This window comes from Mobula hypostoma, chromosome 13, assembly GCF_963921235.1.
Source record: "Mobula hypostoma chromosome 13, sMobHyp1.1, whole genome shotgun sequence".
Taxonomy (NCBI): Eukaryota; Metazoa; Chordata; class Chondrichthyes; order Myliobatiformes; family Myliobatidae; genus Mobula; species Mobula hypostoma.
In genome coordinates this window covers 77112291-77131729 of record NC_086109.1, presented here as the reverse complement: position 1 = coordinate 77131729, position 19439 = coordinate 77112291, and the positions used below count along the sequence as shown (strand labels likewise).

General features: G+C 46.3%; 2 protein-coding genes across 2 annotated transcripts in view; one reads left to right on the top strand and one right to left on the bottom strand.

Moving 5' to 3' along the window:
* The window catches only part of ap4e1 (adaptor related protein complex 4 subunit epsilon 1), a 78820-nt gene extending 64588 nt beyond the window's left edge, over nt 1-14232 (bottom strand). Inside the window, exons 1-4 of the mRNA XM_063065984.1 lie at nt 14100-14232; nt 4708-4779; nt 2613-2736; nt 546-619 (exon numbers count right to left, since the gene is read on the bottom strand). Of these exons, the coding sequence (XP_062922054.1) occupies nt 546-619; nt 2613-2736; nt 4708-4779; nt 14100-14231 (402 nt within the window). The 5' untranslated portion in view covers nt 14232. The remainder of the gene's footprint in view (nt 1-545; nt 620-2612; nt 2737-4707; nt 4780-14099) is intronic.
* A 141-nt stretch (nt 14233-14373) lies between these two features.
* scg3 (secretogranin III) overlaps nt 14374-19439 on the top strand; it is a 62236-nt gene continuing 57170 nt past the window's right edge. Inside the window, exon 1 of the mRNA XM_063065986.1 lies at nt 14374-14451. Coding sequence (XP_062922056.1) covers nt 14409-14451 — 43 coding nt within the window. The 5' untranslated portion in view covers nt 14374-14408. The remainder of the gene's footprint in view (nt 14452-19439) is intronic.

Genomic DNA, 19439 nt, shown 5'->3' with positions numbered 1-19439 from the left:
GCTCCAGGAAATTACTAATTCACTTTCATTTGGGTTTTGCTTTATCTAATCTATGAAGGTGTACTGAGTTACCTAAGCATCAAAATTGGGCCACAAATCAGCTCTCCTTCAAAATGCCAGAGTTTAATTTACTAAAATGAGTTTAAGGTGTTCAGTGAAAGATTATTAAAGTTGTGGAAGAACATTCCCAAAAGGCCAGCAAAAGTCAGAAGCTTTCATGCAATAAAACAGAAAATGAACTGTTCACTCCATGTGGCCTTGCAGCGTAAAAGTTACTCGGTCATCTTAATTTTGAAGATACTGTTGTTGAAGAACTAAATCAGGGGTTCCCAACCTGGGGTCTGTGAACCCCTTGCTCGATGGTATTGGTCCAGGGCATAACAGTTTGTGAACCCCTGAAATGAATGGTCTAGAAACCAAGCAGTAACTGCTTCAGTATTACCAAAACCAAGATGGCAAACATTAATTCTACAACTTCCATTAATTTATTTTTAATGTTCATAGATTAATAGTCAGGATTAATTATTAATTACATCAATTCTTACCTTTAGAACCGTGTTGACGAGAAGCAAAAGCAGCTCGTGGCTCTCGCTTAGAAAGAGAGAAACGGCCAAGTAGCCTAGCAATGAAAAAGAACACAGGAATATGCTCAGGATAGTTCTCTCCCAGACCTCCACTGCAGAATTTCAGGATGACAATGCAGATATTTTGCTGAAATTGTCACTCCAACTCTTTTGGCATAAGCAACCCGGTGCAAATATTCTCCCTACCTGATCATGCTACCTGAAGAATGCAAAATGCCTGGTTTAGACAAAGGCTATCATTATAGAGTCTGCACATAGAAATGACAACCTCCTAACAATGCAATTATTTGATACTGCAGCTGTAATCTATAAAATCCTGTATCAAGTTCCAAAAGAAGGAAAGAACTGAAAAGAATCTTGCCTGGATATAACTATATATCAATACAGTGGATTTCAGTTAATTGGGACACATCAGGACCAGTACATTTTGGCCTAATTAAGCATCTATCCCAATCAGTCCAAGTTAAAAATGTATAAAAAAGACAAACTGAGTAATGAATTATGTATTTAAGTGAAATATAGAACAAATTACAACACTACCAATAGTACTACAGTACTATAAAACTGTATTAGTTCCCTATAAGTTATCAAAGGAGAAATTCATCCAGTGTACACAATGAACAAAATCAGTATAGACATCTAGTGCAAACTGCTTTCTTACAATGCTATTGACAATTGCATCCTCCAAATCTTTATTTTCACTGTAACATTCAAAATGATTGTTGATACCTTCAAATTCTTCATAGCTTCTAATTTACTGAAGTTGTGAAATTGTTTCATTTTCACCTGGTCATTTCTGGCATTACCAAGCCTAAGTGCTTCAAACCTCAGTGAGCAAACAGTTCTGAATTGTCTTACTCATTATTTCGCGCGAATTATCAGTAACAAAAAGCATTGCTTTTTGAACACATACGCAACTGACACTATTTAAAAACTGTTCACTCTAAGGGCATCCCAGGAATTTTCTCAATTAGTTTTTGTTCTTTCAGAGTTGTCCCAAGTAAGTGGATGCCCCGATTAACCAAAGGCCTAAATAATCAGAATCCTTTGTATATAAATGCCACAATTCCTATTTTTTATTGAGATACAGTCGAGAATTGGTCCTCCTACATTTTAGACTAATGACCTTTTGTTGGATACAATCACACATTTCTGTACTTAGTTTAGGAATAAACCAATACACTTAACTCTCTTCGTTCATAAGATAGAGAGTACCTTGGAGTACATTGCCATTTCACATTATTTCCATTGCATCACTTAACAAGATTAGGGGGCCTAAGACTTGTACAGTACTGTATTTGTCAATGTGGAGCAGAGAGCAAGTTTGTAAATCTGGCAGGAGCAAAGGATATTGGGAATATCAAGGGTGGAGCGCCACAGAAGGGTGTGGGACAAGTGTCAGAGTAGGAATGCCAGGGGTGGGGGTGGGGCAGAGAGGGTGCTTGCTGACACATCCAGCCCCAAGACACCAGGCAAGGTAATTTGATTCTGAACAATTGGTTTATTGATCATTACAGAATATCTCTCTGGTGCTTCTCGCTCCCTCCTCTCTTCCTTCCCCTTTTCCCAACCATGATTCCCCTCTCCCTGCCCCCTTCCCACTCTCAGTCGACAATAGAGACCCATATCAGAATCAGGTTTATCATCACTCACGTGTTGCAAAATCAGTTTTTTTTTGCAGCAGTACAATGCAATAGATAAAATTACTACCATACTGTGCAGAAGTCTTATGTGTGCCTTAGACTTTTGCACAATACTATTGAACTCAATGTGTCCTCACCAGAGAAATTCATAAGACAAGCAGCAGGAACATGGCATCATTCCTTTTTCTGCGTCCACAAAATACCGTAGACCATTTTAGAATCTTTACCACAAAATATGACAGCAGACCACTGACTCATAACTGGAATTGCAAATATCTCGCTCTGTAAAGTTCAGCACTGCCATACTAGGGGAGCCCATCAGTTAACATTTACAAAGCTGTCTGTTTAATAAATGGTCTTGAAAACAAATTACAGCAGAACATACCAACTCGCTTTTCCATCAGGCTCCCTTGCTGAGCTAACTTGATAGCATGTATATATCCAAAGGAGGCCTCGTACCCCAGCATTTCACAGTAGATCAGACGCACCAAACATTCTCGCATTTGCTTCTGTAACAACGAAAAACAAATCAAGGTTTAACAAACACTTTGCCTCAAACTACAAATGTAATATTTAAAACCTTCCAAACATTCATGGTTGGTGGAATTGTGTGGCTTTAGCTCTTTCCTTAACATTTCCCAACTAAGATGTAATCAGACTGCCACAGTGAAGCCACTCTCAGGTTGGAGGAGCAACACCCGGTCACTTTCAACCTGATGGTATGAACACTGACTTCTCTAACTTCCAGTGATTTCTCCCTCCTCCACATTCTTTTCCCATTCCCGCATTCTGGCTCCTCTCTTATCCCCTTCTCTTCATCTGCCTATCACCTCCCTCTGATGCCCCCCCTTCCCTTCCTCCCATGGTCCAGTCTCCTTACATACCAGATTCCTCCTTCAGCCCTTTATGTTTTACACACATCACCTCCCAGCTTCTCACTTCATCGCCCTACCCTAGCTGCTCACCTTCCCCTCACCTGGCTTCACCTGCCAGCTTGTACTTCTTCCCCCCCCCCCCGCCACACCACCTTATTCTGGCTTCTTCCCCCTTCCTTTCCAGTCCTGAAGAACGGTCTCAGACAAAGCATTGACTCTTTATTCCTCTCCATGGATAATGCCTGACCTGCTGAGTTCCTCTAGCATTTTGTGTGTGTCTCTAGATTTCCAGCACCTACAGAATTTCTTGTGTTTGTAATCTGTAAATGTAACTTTTTGACATACTTCTCAAGCCGGGCTCTCTCAGACTGTCATCCGGACCACACAGACCAGTGCAGTTTGAGTCCTTTTATACCTCATTAGAATTACTCTCACTGCAATCTGCAGAAGATACTTTTCTTTTAAGCAATGTACTTTTAAATCAATTTAATGATCTACAGATCTCACGATCTTCTGAAGGACTCGATGGACCAAGCAGCTAATGCACCATTAAGCAGACGATGGGTCATCGCCATGGCCAGAAGTGAGGCGGAGGGGGATTGTGGGGGGGCTCCAAGTCAGTTTGAAACACAGAGGAATGAATCACCCTCTACCCAGCATCTTGTCAGCAAATGTGCAGTCACTGGAGGACCTGAGGGCAAGATTGCTGTATTGGAGAGAAGCGAGAAAGTGTTGTGTTCTACATTTGTACAATAAGTGGCTTACTCATTGAGCACATATACAGGAAGCTTTGTCGCAGGAAAGCAACATCCGTCGTCAGGGTCCTCCACCACGCAGGACATGCTTTCTCACTGCTACCATCAGGAAGAAGGTACAGAGCTTCAGGACTCACACCACCAGGTTTAGGAACAACTACTACCCCTCAACCATCAGGCTTTTGAACCAAAGGGGATAATTTCACTCAACTTCATGCCCCATCACTGAGATGTTCCCACGACCTTTGGACTTAATTTCAGAGATTCATCTCATGTTCTTAATATTTATTGCTTATTTATTTATTTATTATTATTCTTGCTTTCTTTTTGTATTTGTACAGTTTGCTGTCTTTTGTTCTCTGGTTGAATGCATAACTTGTTGCAGTTTTTCATTAATTCTATTATGGATTTATTGAGTAAGCCCACAAGAAAATAAATCTCAGGGTTGTATATGCTGACACATATACACTTTGATAATGAGTTTACTTTGAACTTTAGCCCAAAGCAACTATGCAGTGAGAGGTCAAAGAGCAGGATGAGGTCCTCATGAGGTGAGGGCCATCCTCACTTGTTGAGAAGACAGGTGTCACCCTTTCTTCAGAGTAGCAACTCAACTAATCAACTAACCTTGCACAAATAACATGCAGCCAATGAGTGGGAAGAGGATTTGACCTGTTTGCAGCATTTAAGGTGGCCAATAATAGTGACTTCAAGATTGTCTTGACAACATAAAGTTCATAATAAATATCTGTTACTTGAAGCATATCAAGCTCTTAGCTACAGTTACAAAAGACTTGCGTTGAAAGGAAAAATAAATCTACTTCTTCAGAGAAAAATTTAAAATACTTACCAGTGAGGTGGTAGGGGCAGAGACTTGCTCTTTTAATGCAGCCAATTCCTTCTTTACCAGTTTCTCCTCATCCTGAAACAAAAATATCAAGCATTTAGGAATGATTTATATTGACCGACTTAAATAAAAACAAGAATAGTCAAACAAAACATTACTGCATCCATAATTATTCAGAAACACCCCAAAGTAGACAAGATACCCAAAAAACAATTCTATAGTGTCCTTACAAATATTAAAACCTATTTTATTTCTAAACTATGCATAGAAATTCAGAAGAATAAATACAAAAGGCGTGCAATTTATCCAAATAACCTCAAATTTAATGACACTGAAGACAGAAATAAATGCAGAAGATTAATTTAAACTACCTTCTGATATCAGGACTGGAAAGCCAGTGCGTGTGGAGGGAGGGGTGTGAGTGTCGGGGGTGGGGGTTGGGTAGTCCGAATACTTGGAAACTGCTCTTTGCACAAATAATAACTAATATTTGGAGCAAACGTCTGACTTTAGCAGAGCAGATTAACACTTCAATAACAACTGGTATTTGGAATGCAGGAGTAAATTGTAAGATCTTCATGAATCAGTGCATCACAAAGGGCTGAATGGGTTTTTCAATCAACATTTATCCTACAATCACCAAATATGGGTCATTGTTACATGCAACTTCTACTTTACTATTTTGAGAGAAAATTCTTTTACTCAGTAATTCGATATAACCTAGTATTGACAGGTAGATGGAAGCGGATGCAGTAGTGACTTTCAAAAAGGAGCAAGGATACCTACTTAAAGGAGATACCTACCAGATTCAAGGACAACGGAAGGGAGCTGATTGTTTATTACTTCAATGGGATCCTGTGCTATAAGATTCTATCACTATAAAGGCTGATTTATACTTGTGCATCAAATGTATGCTGTAGGTATCGCGTACCCTACGCCAGGGGTCCCCAACCTTTTTTGCATCGCGGACCGGTTTAATATTGACAATATTCTTGCAGACCAGTCAACCAGTGGGGGGGGGGTGTTAATCATGACCGGAATATAGGTGGTAAGTCACTTATAAGTGGCTAATCAATTTTGTTTCTAAAGGGGTTTATCTAACGAATTTAATATTAAACACACAGCGCATATTTTCCTCGTATGAATATAGTGATAAGTCAATTATAACAGTGGTCCCAAACCTCCGGGCCGCGGACCGATACATTGCCATGAAGAATGCAGCGGTACAGCGGTAGTCTGAACGCACCCAGCATGTCTTTAAGAAAAAAGCCGAAATAAACAAGCTAATTAATTAGGTTGTTTATTTCCGCTTTTTTTCTTAAAGATGTGCCAGGTGCGTTCCGGCCACCGCTGTACCGCTGCATTCTTCGCAGCCCGGAGTGGGGACAGCTGAATTATAAGTCACTTATAAGTCAATAGCATCATAACATTTTAAGTAACGTTTGGATATTAAACACACAGCGCATATTTTCCTCGTATGAACATATAAAATCATTGTAACACACCAATATCGCTGAATCAGTGGGAGCCCTGGGCTTGTTTTCCTGAAACAATACTGTCCCATCGAGGGGTGATGGGAGACAGCCATACTCGAAGGGGGCTCCTTATGTCCAGTCTATTCCACGATTTAATTTTCCTCGCATTCATCGCAGAAAACTCCGCTTCGCAGCGATATGATGTTGGAAATGGAAGCAACATTTTCAGTGCTTTCGCGGCTATCTCAGGATATTCAGCCTTGACTTTGATCCAGAATGCCGGCAGAGATGTTATGTCAAACATACTTTTCAGCCCACCGTCATTTGCAAGCTCGAGGAGTTGATCTTTTCCCCGCGCTGACATTGATGATTCACCGGGGACATTCACAAATGGGTCACGGACCCATTCCTTTGCACGTCTTGGGTCACTGATGACCTCATGTGCGTTAAAATTCAACAGTTCATGACAGGGAATGAGGAAAGGTGCAGCTGACTCATATCGTATCACATCGCCAAATCATATCGTTTCCTCGCGGCCCGGTCGCATGTTTTGTGGCCCAGTGGTTGGGGACCGCTGCCCTACGCCGTAGGGTGACGTTCACCTCCCCAAAAATGTAACTTATGCGTCGCAGCGACGCAGACCGCAGCAACTGTGATTGGTCTGCTTGGTAGCATCGCATTTCCCCCTACGCATTTCCAGTTGCTTTTCTCCGCCATGTCTGTACACTGATGCGAAAGAAATGGTTGGAGACGATGAACCAAATCCTCAAATCTACCTGCCGACATCTGAAAATATTTGAAATGCATTTCCTCATCCATGTCTTTCACGAAGAAACTCAACACAGTGGCATAGAAACCCCACTGCCAACTAACGATTTGGCGATGAATTGCAGAGCGACGCAGACACAACTACACATGCTCGTTATGGCGTAGGGCTACGCAAAAGTATAAATCAGGCCTATGGCGTAGTCCCTACACACAAGTATAAATCAGCCTTTAGGGTTTCAACATTTCTGTGTACTTGCTAGATTAAGTCCATTTAAATTCTAACCAAAGTAGCTAATTTATCCATGTCAATCTATTTTCTAGTTAACTTCGTATTGAATTCTACACAAGTACATTCTACATATATGGTCGAATATGGTTGTGTGTTGCTTTTCTGTATATATGAAATCACTATTAAACAGCTTACTTCAATACAGTAAACTTCAATACAGAAAACACACAGAAGTTAATCTCAGAATAAATGACAAGATATGGAAACTGCATGCACCATGACAAATTTAATACCAAAATTCTCCACAACAAATTTTTTTAATTTATTGAAATATGGCACAGAAGGCCCTTCGAGTCGTGCCACCCTGCAATCTCCCGATTTAACTCCAGCCTAATTAACCCACCAACCAGTACACCTTTCGAACGTGGGAGGAAACCAGAGCACCTGGATGAAATCCACGCAGTTACGGGCAGAACATACAAACTCCTAACAGGCAGCAGTGGTAATTACACCCGGGTCACTGGTACTGTACTGTATTGTCCTGACCACCACACTACCATCATTTTAGCTATAGGTCTCTCAACACTTAATTCTTCCAGGCTTACTGAAAAATGCCACATTCTGTATCAGAAAACGCCTTCAATTCCACAAAAGTGACATTATGCACATGATTCACCCTCTTAATATTGAAGCCTGCATATAAGTAGTCTGTGCCACTATCACAAATTCAAGTACAAACTGAGACACCTACTGTTACTTTTAATGGCACAATGCATCTAAAACTTGAGCATCAGAAATTGCAATGTAACAAGATTTGTCGCAAGTATTCTCAATCTTTTGCAACCATCATGTACACTCAAAATAAATTTCCCAGTAGCTAAAAAATGATGGTAAGGAAACTGCCAAGTTAATATTCTGGTACAATCTTATAAATGATCATGGAAATGAACTGTAGTCAATAATCGGACAAAAATAAACCAACAATTGACAAAAGGGAACTTATTAAGTTTAATCACTTTGTTGAAACAAGTCATCTCCTCTCAAACTGTTCCCTCTTCTACTCCTTCTGACCCAAGGTTCAATCTATGGCAGTCACATTCTGCACTCTCTCTCAACTAGAGGCTAATCATATTTGTCCGCAGGCCACTTGTTCCTTCAACTGAAGTGGGGAATTTATTGGAATTTTCCACTGACTGGCATGGAAATAATTCATATTGTGGAAACACCACCATTACATTCAGGTGCAGTGCATGGTATGATCTGTGAGTGCACCATAGTACACAGAAACTTTGTTTCATTCGGTTGTGTCGACTGTATGTACAGTCAGATAACAATAAACTTGAACTTCAAAAGCAAACATTTCACTGGTCCTTATAGAAGGGTTCTATGCTTTGAAATGCAAGGCAACGGAAATTCCCGTTGCCATTTGTTGTAATACCTTTCCAATTAAACTACAGATATAACCATTCAAATGTATTATTTTAAAATCATTTTATCCTATCATTAGAGCAGTCTTCAGAAAACTTACAGTATGCAGTAGAATGCCTATTAGCTACGCATTCATTTATAAAGAGTTTTTTGGTAAGATATTCATTAAAATATGCTTATATATTTGAATACATTTGGTCTGGCAACTTAAAACTAGATCAGAAGTTATCTATGCAAGGTAACAATAACATTTATAATTACTCGTGGGGTAATAGTGATCTTATCCATAAAAAAAATTAACAGACAGTAAAATGGTGTAAATCAGTGCAATCAGATTTATTTTGCCCAGCTGCCAAGTGTGCACGAGGATGACTCAATCACTAGTAAGGTTAATCTTTGAGAAAACCTTTGATGCCTCTTACAGAATGCCAATCAAACATGCTTTAAGCTCCTAAACAGGTTGACGAAATGGCTTAGATTCCGGCTAAGCCATAATACAACTTTGCTTCTCAAAGTCCAACCCTAATCACCATAAAGAATGATACCATTAAGAAAGTCTTTGACTACAAGTACCTCGGGTCAAGAATGATGAGTTCAGAGAAGGACATAAAGATACGGAAGGTGCTGGCATGGAGGGCAATGAACGACATGAAGGAAATCTGGAAGTTGAACCTGAACAGAGGGCTTAAAAAGAGGATCTTCATAGCAGTCATACAGTCCATTCTCACGTACGAATGCGAGACATGGACACTCACCAAGACGACGCGGAAGTCTCTAGATGGTTGCTATACATGAATGCTCCGGATGGCTCGTGATGTGAGTTGGCAACAGCACATGATGAACATCGAGCTCTATGACAACCTACCGATGCTCACCACTAAAATTGAGGTGAGAAGACTGCAACTAGCCGGGCACTGTCTACGCCACCCCAAGCTACCTGCCAGCCTAGTCATCATATGGGAGCCCAAGCACGGGAGGATGAACCCTGGGCGCCCTCCCAATACTATGGTCAACACGCTCCTAGAAGACAGCGGCGTGGCTAATGTAGATGAACTGGACACACTGATGAGGGAGAGGGAGAAGTGGAGAGTTCATCATCGTGCCCAATGTCGGCCCCCTAGGCCTGAGTCAACGTAGTAGTAGTAATCGCCATAATGAGAGGTGGAAATGGGTAAGGCTGGCCAACAGGGCTCTGGTGAAGTTGTATAGGCCAATCCCCGGTACAGTGGATTACAAAAACATTGATGAACTTCAACCATCAATCGCCTTTGCTCCACTGGGAGATCAGGGTCCAAGAAGTAGTAATACAACTTTATGCAAAATCTGTATAACAAACTCCTTGTACATCACTTTTATCTAGAATATACTTCCAACCTAATGCCTCAACTCTGTAGGAGTTGAAGTTATAACCTATGCTTATCAAGAATAGATATGTGCACTTTTAGATCAATCTACAATTCAAATAAATGTTAATTTATCCAAGGAGTATTCTTTTAAAAACCAAAAGGCAAGACTGTGGAGGACTGTAGATTGAAATAGTAAAAATGCTGACTTTCAAACAGCAGCAAGCTTTCCCCCCCAATCCCTGCTAAGACTCATCATTCAAATGTATTGTCCAAGGCTACGAAGTAGCTCCAGTACATCAAAGGTTGTGGGTTCAGGTCCAATTCTAGGCACAATAAAAAAAAATCTACCCTTATATCCCAGAACAATGCAGATGGATGAGTGGGAGGTGCCATCCTCCTGGTGAGACATTAAAATAAAATCTGGATGATACTGTAGCACGACCTGGTAGAGCTGCTACCTCACAGTACCAGCAGCCTGGGTCCAATCCCTCCCTCTGGTGCTGTTCTGTGTGCAGCTTTCACATACTCCCTGTGACCACATTACTTTTCAAGGTAACTCCATTTTCCTCCCACACTCCAGAGGTATTCAGATTGGTAGGTTAACTGATCACCATAAACTGGTGCTGATGTAGAGGTGAGTGGCAGGTTTGGGGGAAATACAGGTTACAAGTCAAATTAGAGAAGAGAAGTGATGTTTTATGAGCTAGGTTGGATTCTGTGGGCCAAAAAAATAACCTCCTTCTACATCAGTGGGAAATGGGAAAGTCTAAGGTCCTTTCTGACTTGTTCAATCAATGAACTAGTTAAAGCATAAGGGAGTTTCCTCCTAGTGTTCTAACATTAGGAGAGGAAAAAGTGAGGAGGGAAGGGAATGAGGAGTGAAGGAAAGGAGTGGAGAGGGAATGAGTAGTGAGGGAAGGAGATAGGGCAGAGGAAAGGAGGTGGGGAAGGGAGTGTGGAAGGGGGAAGGTGAGATGGTGAGGGAAGGAGTAGGGGGTGTGAGGGAGGGAGCAGAGGGTGTGAGGGAGGGAGGTGGTGACAGAGGGGGAAGGGGTGTGGGCGCTGGGGAGGGAGAAAGGGTGTGGGAGGGTGAAGGTGGTGAGGGAGGGGAAAGGGGTGAGGGAGGGGAAAGGGGTGAGGGAGGGGAAAGGGGTGAGGGGGGAAAGGGGTGAGGGGGGAAAGGGGTGAGGGGGGAAAGGGGTGAGGGGGGAAAGGGGTGAGGGGGAAAGGGGTGAGGGGGAAAGGGGTGAGGGGGAAAGGGGTGAGGGGGGAAGGTGGTGGGGGGGGAAGGTGGTGAGGGGGGGAAGGTGGTGAGGGGGGGAAGGTGGTGAGGGGGGGAAGGTGGTGAGGGGGGGAAGGTGGTGAGGGAGGGGGAAGGTGGTGAGGGAGGGGGAAGGTGGTGAGGGAGGGGGAAGGTGGTGAGGGAGGGGGAAGGTGGTGAGGGAGGGGAAGGTGGTGAAGGTGAGGGAGAGGAAGGGGGTGTGGGCTGTGGTGAGGGAGGGAGAAGGTGAGGTGCTGAGGGGGGGAAGGGGTGTGGGCAGTGGTGAGGGAGGGGGAAGGGGTGTGGGCGGTGGGGAGGGAGGTGGTTGGGGAGGGTGAAGGTGGTGAGGGTGAGGGAGAGAGAAAGGGTGTGGGAGGGTGAAGGTGGTGAGGGTGACGGAGGGAGAAAGGGTGAGGGAGGGGGAAAGGGTGTGGGAGGGTGAAGGGGGTGAGGGAGGGTGAAGGGGGTGAGGGAGGGGGAAGGGGGTGAGGGAGGGGGAAGGGGGTGAGGGAGGGGGAAGGGGTGAGGGAGGGGGAAGGGGTGAGGGAGGGGGAAGGGGTGAGGGAGGGGGAAGGGGTGAGGGAGGGGGAAGGGGTGAGGGGGGGGGGAAGGGGTGAGGGGGGGGAAGGGGTGAGGGGGGGAAGGGGTGAGGGAGGGGGAAGGGTGAGGGAGGGGGAAGGGTGAGGGAGGGGGAAGGGTGTGGGGGGGAAGGGGTGTGGGGGAAGGGGTGTGGGGGAAGGGGAGAGAGAAGGTGAGGTCATGAGGGAGGGAGAAGGGGGTGAGGGAGGGAGAAGGGGGTGAGGGAGGGAGAAGGGGGTGAGGGAGGGAGAAGGGGGTGAGGGAGGGAGAAGGGGGTGAGGGAGGGTGAAAGGGTGAGGGAGGGTGAAAGGGTGAGGGAGGGTGAAAGGGTGAGGGAGGGTGAAAGGGTGAGGGAGGGTGAAAGGGCGTGGGAAGGTGAAGGTGGTGAGGGTGAGGGAGGGAGAAGGGGTGTGGGGGGAAGGGGTGTGGGCAGTGGGGAGGGACAGGGTGAGATGGTGAGGGAGGGGGAAGGGGTGTGGGCGGTGGGGAGGGGGAAGGGGTGAGGGAGGGGGAAGGGTGTGGGGGAAGGGGTGTGGGCGGTGGGGAGAGAGAAGGTGAGGTCATGAGGGAGGGTGAAAGGGTGAGGGAGGGTGAAAGGGCGTGGGAAGGTAAAGGTGGTGAGGGTGAGGGAGGGGGAAGGGGGTGTGGGCGGTGGGGAGGGACAGGGTGAGGTGGTGAGGGAGGGTGAAGGTGGTGACGGTGAGGGAGGGGGAAGGGGTGTGGGCGGTGGGGAGGGAGAAGGTGAGGTGGTGAGGGAGGGAGAAGGGGTGTGGGGGGAAGGGGTGTGGGCGGTGGGGAGGGACAGGGTGAGGTGGTGAGGGAGGGTGAAGGTGGTGACGGTGAGGGAGGGGGAAGGGGTGTGGGCGGTGGGGAGGGACAGGGTGAGGTGGTGAGGGAGGGTGAAAGGGTGAGGGAGGGTGAAAGGGTGAGGGAGGGTGAAAGGGCGTGGGAAGGTAAAGGTGGTGAGGGTGAGGGAGGGAGAAGGGGTGTGGGGGGAAGGGGTGTGGGCAGTGGGGAGGGACAGGGTGAGATGGTGAGGGAGGGGGAAGGGGTGTGGGCGGTGGGGAGGGGGAAGGGGTGAGGGAGGGGGAAGGGGTGAGGGAGGGGGAAGGGTGTGGGGGAAGGGGTGTGGGGGAAGGGGTGTGGGCGGTGGGGAGAGAGAAGGTGAGGTCATGAGGGAGGGTGAAAGGGTGAGGGAGGGTGAAAGGGCGTGGGAAGGTAAAGGTGGTGAGGGTGAGGGAGGGGGAAGGGGGTGTGGGCGGTGGGGAGGGACAGGGTGAGGTGGTGAGGGAGGGTGAAGGTGGTGACGGTGAGGCAGGGGGAAGGGGTGTGGGCGGTGGGGAGGGACAGGGTGAGGTGGTGAGGGAGGGTGAAAGGGTGAGGGAGGGTGAAAGGGTGAGGGAGGGTGAAAGGGCGTGGGAAGGTGAAGGTGGTGAGGGTGAGGGAGGGAGAAGGGGTGTGGGGGGAAGGGGTGTGGGCAGTGGGGAGGGACAGGGTGAGATGGTGAGGGAGGGGGAAGGGGTGTGGGCGGTGGGGAGGGGGAAGGGGTGAGGGAGGGGGAAGGGGTGAGGGAGGGGGAAGGGGTGAGGGAGGGGGAAGGGTGTGGGGGAAGGGGTGTGGGGGAAGGGGTGTGGGCGGTGGGGAGAGAGAAGGTGAGGTCATGAGGGAGGGTGAAAGGGTGAGGGAGGGTGAAAGGGCGTGGGAAGGTAAAGGTGGTGAGGGTGAGGGAGGGGGAAGGGGTGTGGGCGGTGGGGAGGGACAGGGTGAGGTGGTGAGGGAGGGTGAAGGTGGTGACGGTGAGGGAGGGGGAAGGGGTGTGGGCGGTGGGGAGGGAGAAGGTGAGGTGGTGAGGGAGGGAGAAGGGGTGTGGGGGGAAGGGGTGTGGGCGGTGGGGAGGGACAGGGTGAGGTGGTGAGGGAGGGTGAAGGTGGTGACGGTGAGGGAGGGGGAAGGGGTGTGGGCGGTGGGGAGGGACAGGGTGAGGTGGTGAGGGAGGGTGAAGGTGGTGACGGTGAGGGAGGGGGAAGGGGTGTGGGCGGTGGGGAGGGACAGGGTGAGGTGGTGAGGGAGGGCGAAGGTGGTGACGGTGAGGGGGGGGAAGGGGTGTGGGCGGTGGGGAGGGACAGGGTGAGGTGGTGAGGGAGGGTGAAGGTGGTGACGGTGAGGGAGGGGGAAGGGGTGTGGGCGGTGGGGAGGGACAGGGTGAGGTGGTGAGGGAGGGTGAAGGGGGTGTGGGTGGGGGAGCGAGGGAAGTAGTATTATCGCCCTGTTCCGCCCCCACCTCCCACCTCCCACCTCCCACCTCCCACCTGCTTGGACGTCAGTTCGGTGACGCCGCGGATCAAGGCGCCTAGCCTGGAAGCGCCCGACGCCCTGGAGCCGGGCTCCAGCGACAGGAGACCCGGCAGAGCCGACAACGTTCGCTCCACTACGTCGCTCATCTCCCGACTCCGGGTCACGCCATCTTCCTCGCGATACGTCACCGTCTGTTTGAATCCAAAACTTTATTGACTCCGAACGCTGTCAGCTGGCGCTCGGGAGAAGCTGGGCTGCCAGGAGGCGCGATTTGGCCTGTCACCAGCAGAGGGCGCAGGAGAGTCAACAGAGTTCACAATGGAATGGACGCCAAGATTAGAGGGAGTCAGGAATCATCAACACAAGGTATTCTGCATATGCTTGAAATCCGGAGTAACGCATATAAAATGCTGGAAGAACTCAGCAGGTCAGGCAGCTTCTGTGGAGAGGAATAAACTGTCGACGTTTCAGGCTGAGACCCTTCAAGCATTAGTCCTAATGAAGGGTCTCTGGCCAAAACGTCAACTGTTTATTCCACTCCATCGAGGCTGACTGACCTGCGGAGTTCCTCTACCACTTCGTGTGTGTTTACTAGAGAGAGCCAAGGTTGGCTGTATATCATGGAACGAGATCTGAAAAAGCATTTAGGCACCAAAGCTTTTAAATGGAACAAGATATGAAGATGAGGGTTAGGGTAAAGAGAGCTTTATTGGTTAGCCACATCCGTCCAGTTCTGGGTGCCAGACTTTAGGAAAGACGTGAAGAACTTTGGAGGTGGTGCAAGAGAGATTTACTGAAAGGATAATCAAAAATACATATATTTTAAAAAATCAGATAAAGTTGTGGATTCTGGAGATCTAAAATGTACAGGCAGAAGAGATTTAGTTCAATTTGGCATTATGTTTGTTGCAGACTTAGTTGGTCAAAGGGCCTGTTTCTGAGCTGTACTGTTCTAATCTGATGTTCTAAAATGGAAGATGCAGGAAATACTTAGCAGGTCAGGCCAAACCTGTGGGATGAAACTCATTGTTAATAGTCCAGGTCAAAAACCCTTTGTCAGAAATTAATTCCCAGCATTTTCTGCTTGTATTTTACTCAACTGTTCATGTGAATAGTCTGGAAAAGGTGAGGTGGTTCTCCTTGAGGTGATCTGATTGAGTCATTTAAAATCATGGAGGGTATAAGCACAGCAGACGCAGACCATCTGTTCCATTGGCAAAGGGGTCAGCAATTCAGAAAAAAGAGCCACAAGTGACTCAAGGAATAAAACTGTTACACTGCAAGTAGTTAGGGTCAAGAATTCATTGTTAGATAATGGTGGAGGGAGATTTAGAAGCGCCTGATGGGAAAGAAGTTGTAAGGCTATTGGGAACAGCAGGGAAGTGGGAATTACTCTGACTATGGACTTAATAGTACCAGATGTCCCCGTTTTTCGAACGTTGGCTTTACGAAACCTCACTGTTACGAAAGACCTACATTAGTACCCTGTTTTCGCTTTCAGAAGGTATTTTCACTGTTACAAAAAAAAAATTCAGCGCACGATAAAAAAATCAGCGCGCGATAAAAGGCAGCGCACCCCGAGCAGCTGCTCTCCCCCAGATTCGGAACGGCTTTGCTTTAACACGTGCCTGTGAGCAGCCATTTGCAAGATGAGTTCTATGGTATCAGAAAAGCCCAAAAGAGCTCGTAAGGGTGTTACACTTACGGTAAAACTAAACATAATTAAGCGTTTTGATCGTGGTGAACTAAGTAAGGACAATGTGAGTTTGGCTTGTGGAAGCTGACGAACATGATGTTGAAGAGGTTTTGGCATCCCATCATCAAGAACTGACAAATGAAGAGCTGATGCAATTGGAAGAAAAAAGGATAACAATCGAAACCGAATGAGTAATGATAAAGTACAACTTTAATTTCGAAAGGGTACGTCGGTTTAGGGGATATTTGTAGGATGGTTTGAGTCCTTATTAAAGAACTGTGTGATAGAAAAATGCGCGAGGCTCAGCAGTCAAGCAAGCCTTCCACATCAGCAACAGCAGACGACTAACCTCGACCTTCGACATCGAGGCGGGCAGAGATAGAAGAAGATGAGCCGCCTGCTCTAATGGAAACAGACGATGACGAGATGACACCCCAGTGTCCCACCACCCCAACCCCCAGGCCACGGATAGATACCGATTCGCGGAGATTGCAACGGTAGCCGGGAGGCACGCAGCACATCTTTAAGAAAAAAGCCGAAAAAAACATGCTAATTAATTAGGTGCCGCCGACACATAATTGTCGGCCCAGATCAGAGACGATGCAATCGGAAATTGGCACTGATCTGGGCCGACAATTACGGGCGGCACCTAATTAATTAGCATGTTTGTTTCGGCTTTTTTCTTAAAGATGTGCTGTGTACCTCCCGGCTACTGCTGGACCCCTGCGTTCTTCGCAGCAATGTATCGCTCAGCGGCCTGGAGGGTGGGGGTCACTGCACCACCCAACCTGCAACGACTCAGCCTAACACACCATCATCAGTGTGCTCGATGTCTTCCCAATTCCCGTCAGTGATACTACACTGTACATACATTATTTCTACTTTATATAGGCTGTGTATTTTTACGTGTTATTTGGTATAATTTGGCAGCTCCATAGCTTAAAGGTTACTGGAGAGAGTGTTCTTGCCAACAGCGCTTGCGTGAGATTTTCGCTAAGGAGAACAGTTCAGTAATGATTGTGGAAAAGTATTTCTACTTTATATAGGCTGTGTATTTATCATATCATTCCTGCTTTTACTATATGTTACGGTTATTTTAGGTTTTATGTGTTATTTGGCATGATTTGGTAGGTTATTTTTGGAACACTCACAAAATTTTCCCATATAAATAAATGGTAATTGCTTCTTCCCTTTACGACATTTCAGCCTACCTTCGGATGGCGGGGGAGACCTGTATAGAGTCATTATGGACTTAATGGGCCAAATAGCCTCTTTCAGTGCTGTATCCATACCGTGACTATTCCTGTGGCAAAATTTATTATTTATTGAGATGTAGTGCCCTTCCAGCGCCCCCCCCCACCAACAAATCCCCGACTTAACCCTAGCCTAATCACGGGACAATGTACAATAACCAGTTAACCTGCCATCCAGTACATCTTTGGACTGTGGGTGGAAATCAAAGCACCCAGAGGAAACCCACACGGTCATGGTAACTCCTTTACAGGCAGGGGCAGGAACTGAACCATAAAGTGTCGTGCTAACCATCATGCCACCATGCTGCAATCTAAGGATGGCTTGAAGCATCAAACCTGTGGGAGGCAGAGCTGAAAATCACAACCTGAATGTTTGCATTAATTAAAGAGGAAATCAGTATAAGGTGCAGGGAGAATAGACACACACACACACACACACACACACACACATCAAAGATATCAGTAGAATAATGACTGAATAATGGTTTTTAATTTCTTGAAAATCAGAAGATCTGTAAATGATGACGTTAAGATAGTGGAAATACTCAGGACACGCAGCATCGGTGAAAAGAGAAAACAGTTAATGTTTCAGGTCAGAGACTTCTGTCAGAACTGGGAGAGTGAGAAACACATTAGCTTTCAGTTGCAGAGATGGTTGAAGGAAAGTGGGGTTAGGGGTGGATTGGAGGAAGAGAGTATCTCAGATCAGATAAGACCAGGGCATAGAGGTTGACTCCAGTGTCCTCACAGCTGATTGGCTGATGGCTTTATGTGTGAAGCTGCAGAGGAAACTGAAGAAGGATCATATTAGGGCTGTGAATGACAGGTCAGGGCTCTTAAACCTGAAAGGGAAAAAAACTAGAAATGCCCTGTAGATCAGGAAACGTCTGTGGAGAGAGAGAAATCTGAACTAATGTTTCAGATAAAAACCTTGCAGCAGAAACAGTGCAAGCAGAAATCAGAGATGTTAGATCTTTTGTACTTCAGCCTTGGGCCCCAAAGATAGGAGATGCCTGGAGAGGAGAAAAGTCAAAGTCGACTTTGTTGTCAGATGTACAGGTATGCACAGGTGTAATGAAAATTTTACTTGAAGCAGCAGCATCACAAGCACATGACATCGCAGATACACAACATTCACAAGAAAAACATTCAAACATTCTGTTCAGAACAAAATTATGAGGGGCATAGATAGAGTAAATGGGCAATTCTGATTTGATGGAGAATGGACGTGAAAGCACAGAGGAACATCTGGAGAAATTTCTGAAACGCCCGTTCGCTGCTGTCGTTACTGTGTGGTCGGGAATCTTTCGGAGGGTAGGCCACAAAATCCCCGGCCTTGCCTGCTTTTGGCGACCGAGAAGGAGGTCGAATCGTTCAGCAGAGATGCCGCTCGGTACTCGGTGTCGCAGAGCTGATCAGAGCTTGAAGTTTTCGGATGACTCAGAGTCGGATTGTGGTCGACATGGCAGGGAGAGTTTTCCTTCCCTCTCCCGTCTGCGTGAGATGTGGGACATTTGAGAAACTTTGAATTTTACTGTGCTCACGGACTTTCTTCATCAAGTTATGGTATTGTTACACTGTTTGTAACTATATGTATAATTATATGGTTTTGTCAGTTTTTCAGTCTTGGTTTGTCCTGTGTTTTGTGATATCACACTGGAGGAAATAATGTATCATTTCTTAGTGCATACATTACTAAATGACAATAAAAGGGGACTGCGTGTCTTCATAATCTAATTCTAAAATGCAAGCAGGCTGTTTCCACTGAAGTTGGGTGAGACTACAACTAGAGGTCAAGGGTGAAAGGTGAAATATTTAAGGGGGTCATGAGAGTAATGAGACTGTGGAATGAGCTGCCAGTACGTGTGCTGGATGCGATTTTGATTTCAACGTTTAATCAAAGTTTGGATTGGTACATGGACGGCAGGGGTATGGAGGGTATTGGTCCAAATGCTGGTTAATGGGACTAGGCAGTTTAACTAGTTTGGCATGGACTAGATGGACTGAAGGGTCTGTTTCTGTACTGTAATTTTCTCTGACTCTACAGGCACAAAACACAACAAGTGTCGACTGTGTATTCCTCTCCACAGATGCTGCCTGACTTGCTGAGTTCCTCTAGCACTTCGAGAATGTGTTGTTCAAGACTAATAGCATCTGCAGAATCCATTGTAAAGTGAAGTATCAAAGTGGTCACGGTGTTGCTAATACTGAGGTGGTGGAGTTTGGTGCTTGAGCATAAATAGCTGCTCTTGAACCTGCTGTTGTGAGAATTCAAGGTTTTGCACTTTCTAGTAACTGCAAGAAAGTGGCATGGCCCGGATGGTGGAAATCTTTACTGTTGCCTCCCTGAGGAAGGTCCCTGTACAGGTACTAATGATGTGGTGGAGAGATGTGCACCTGATGTG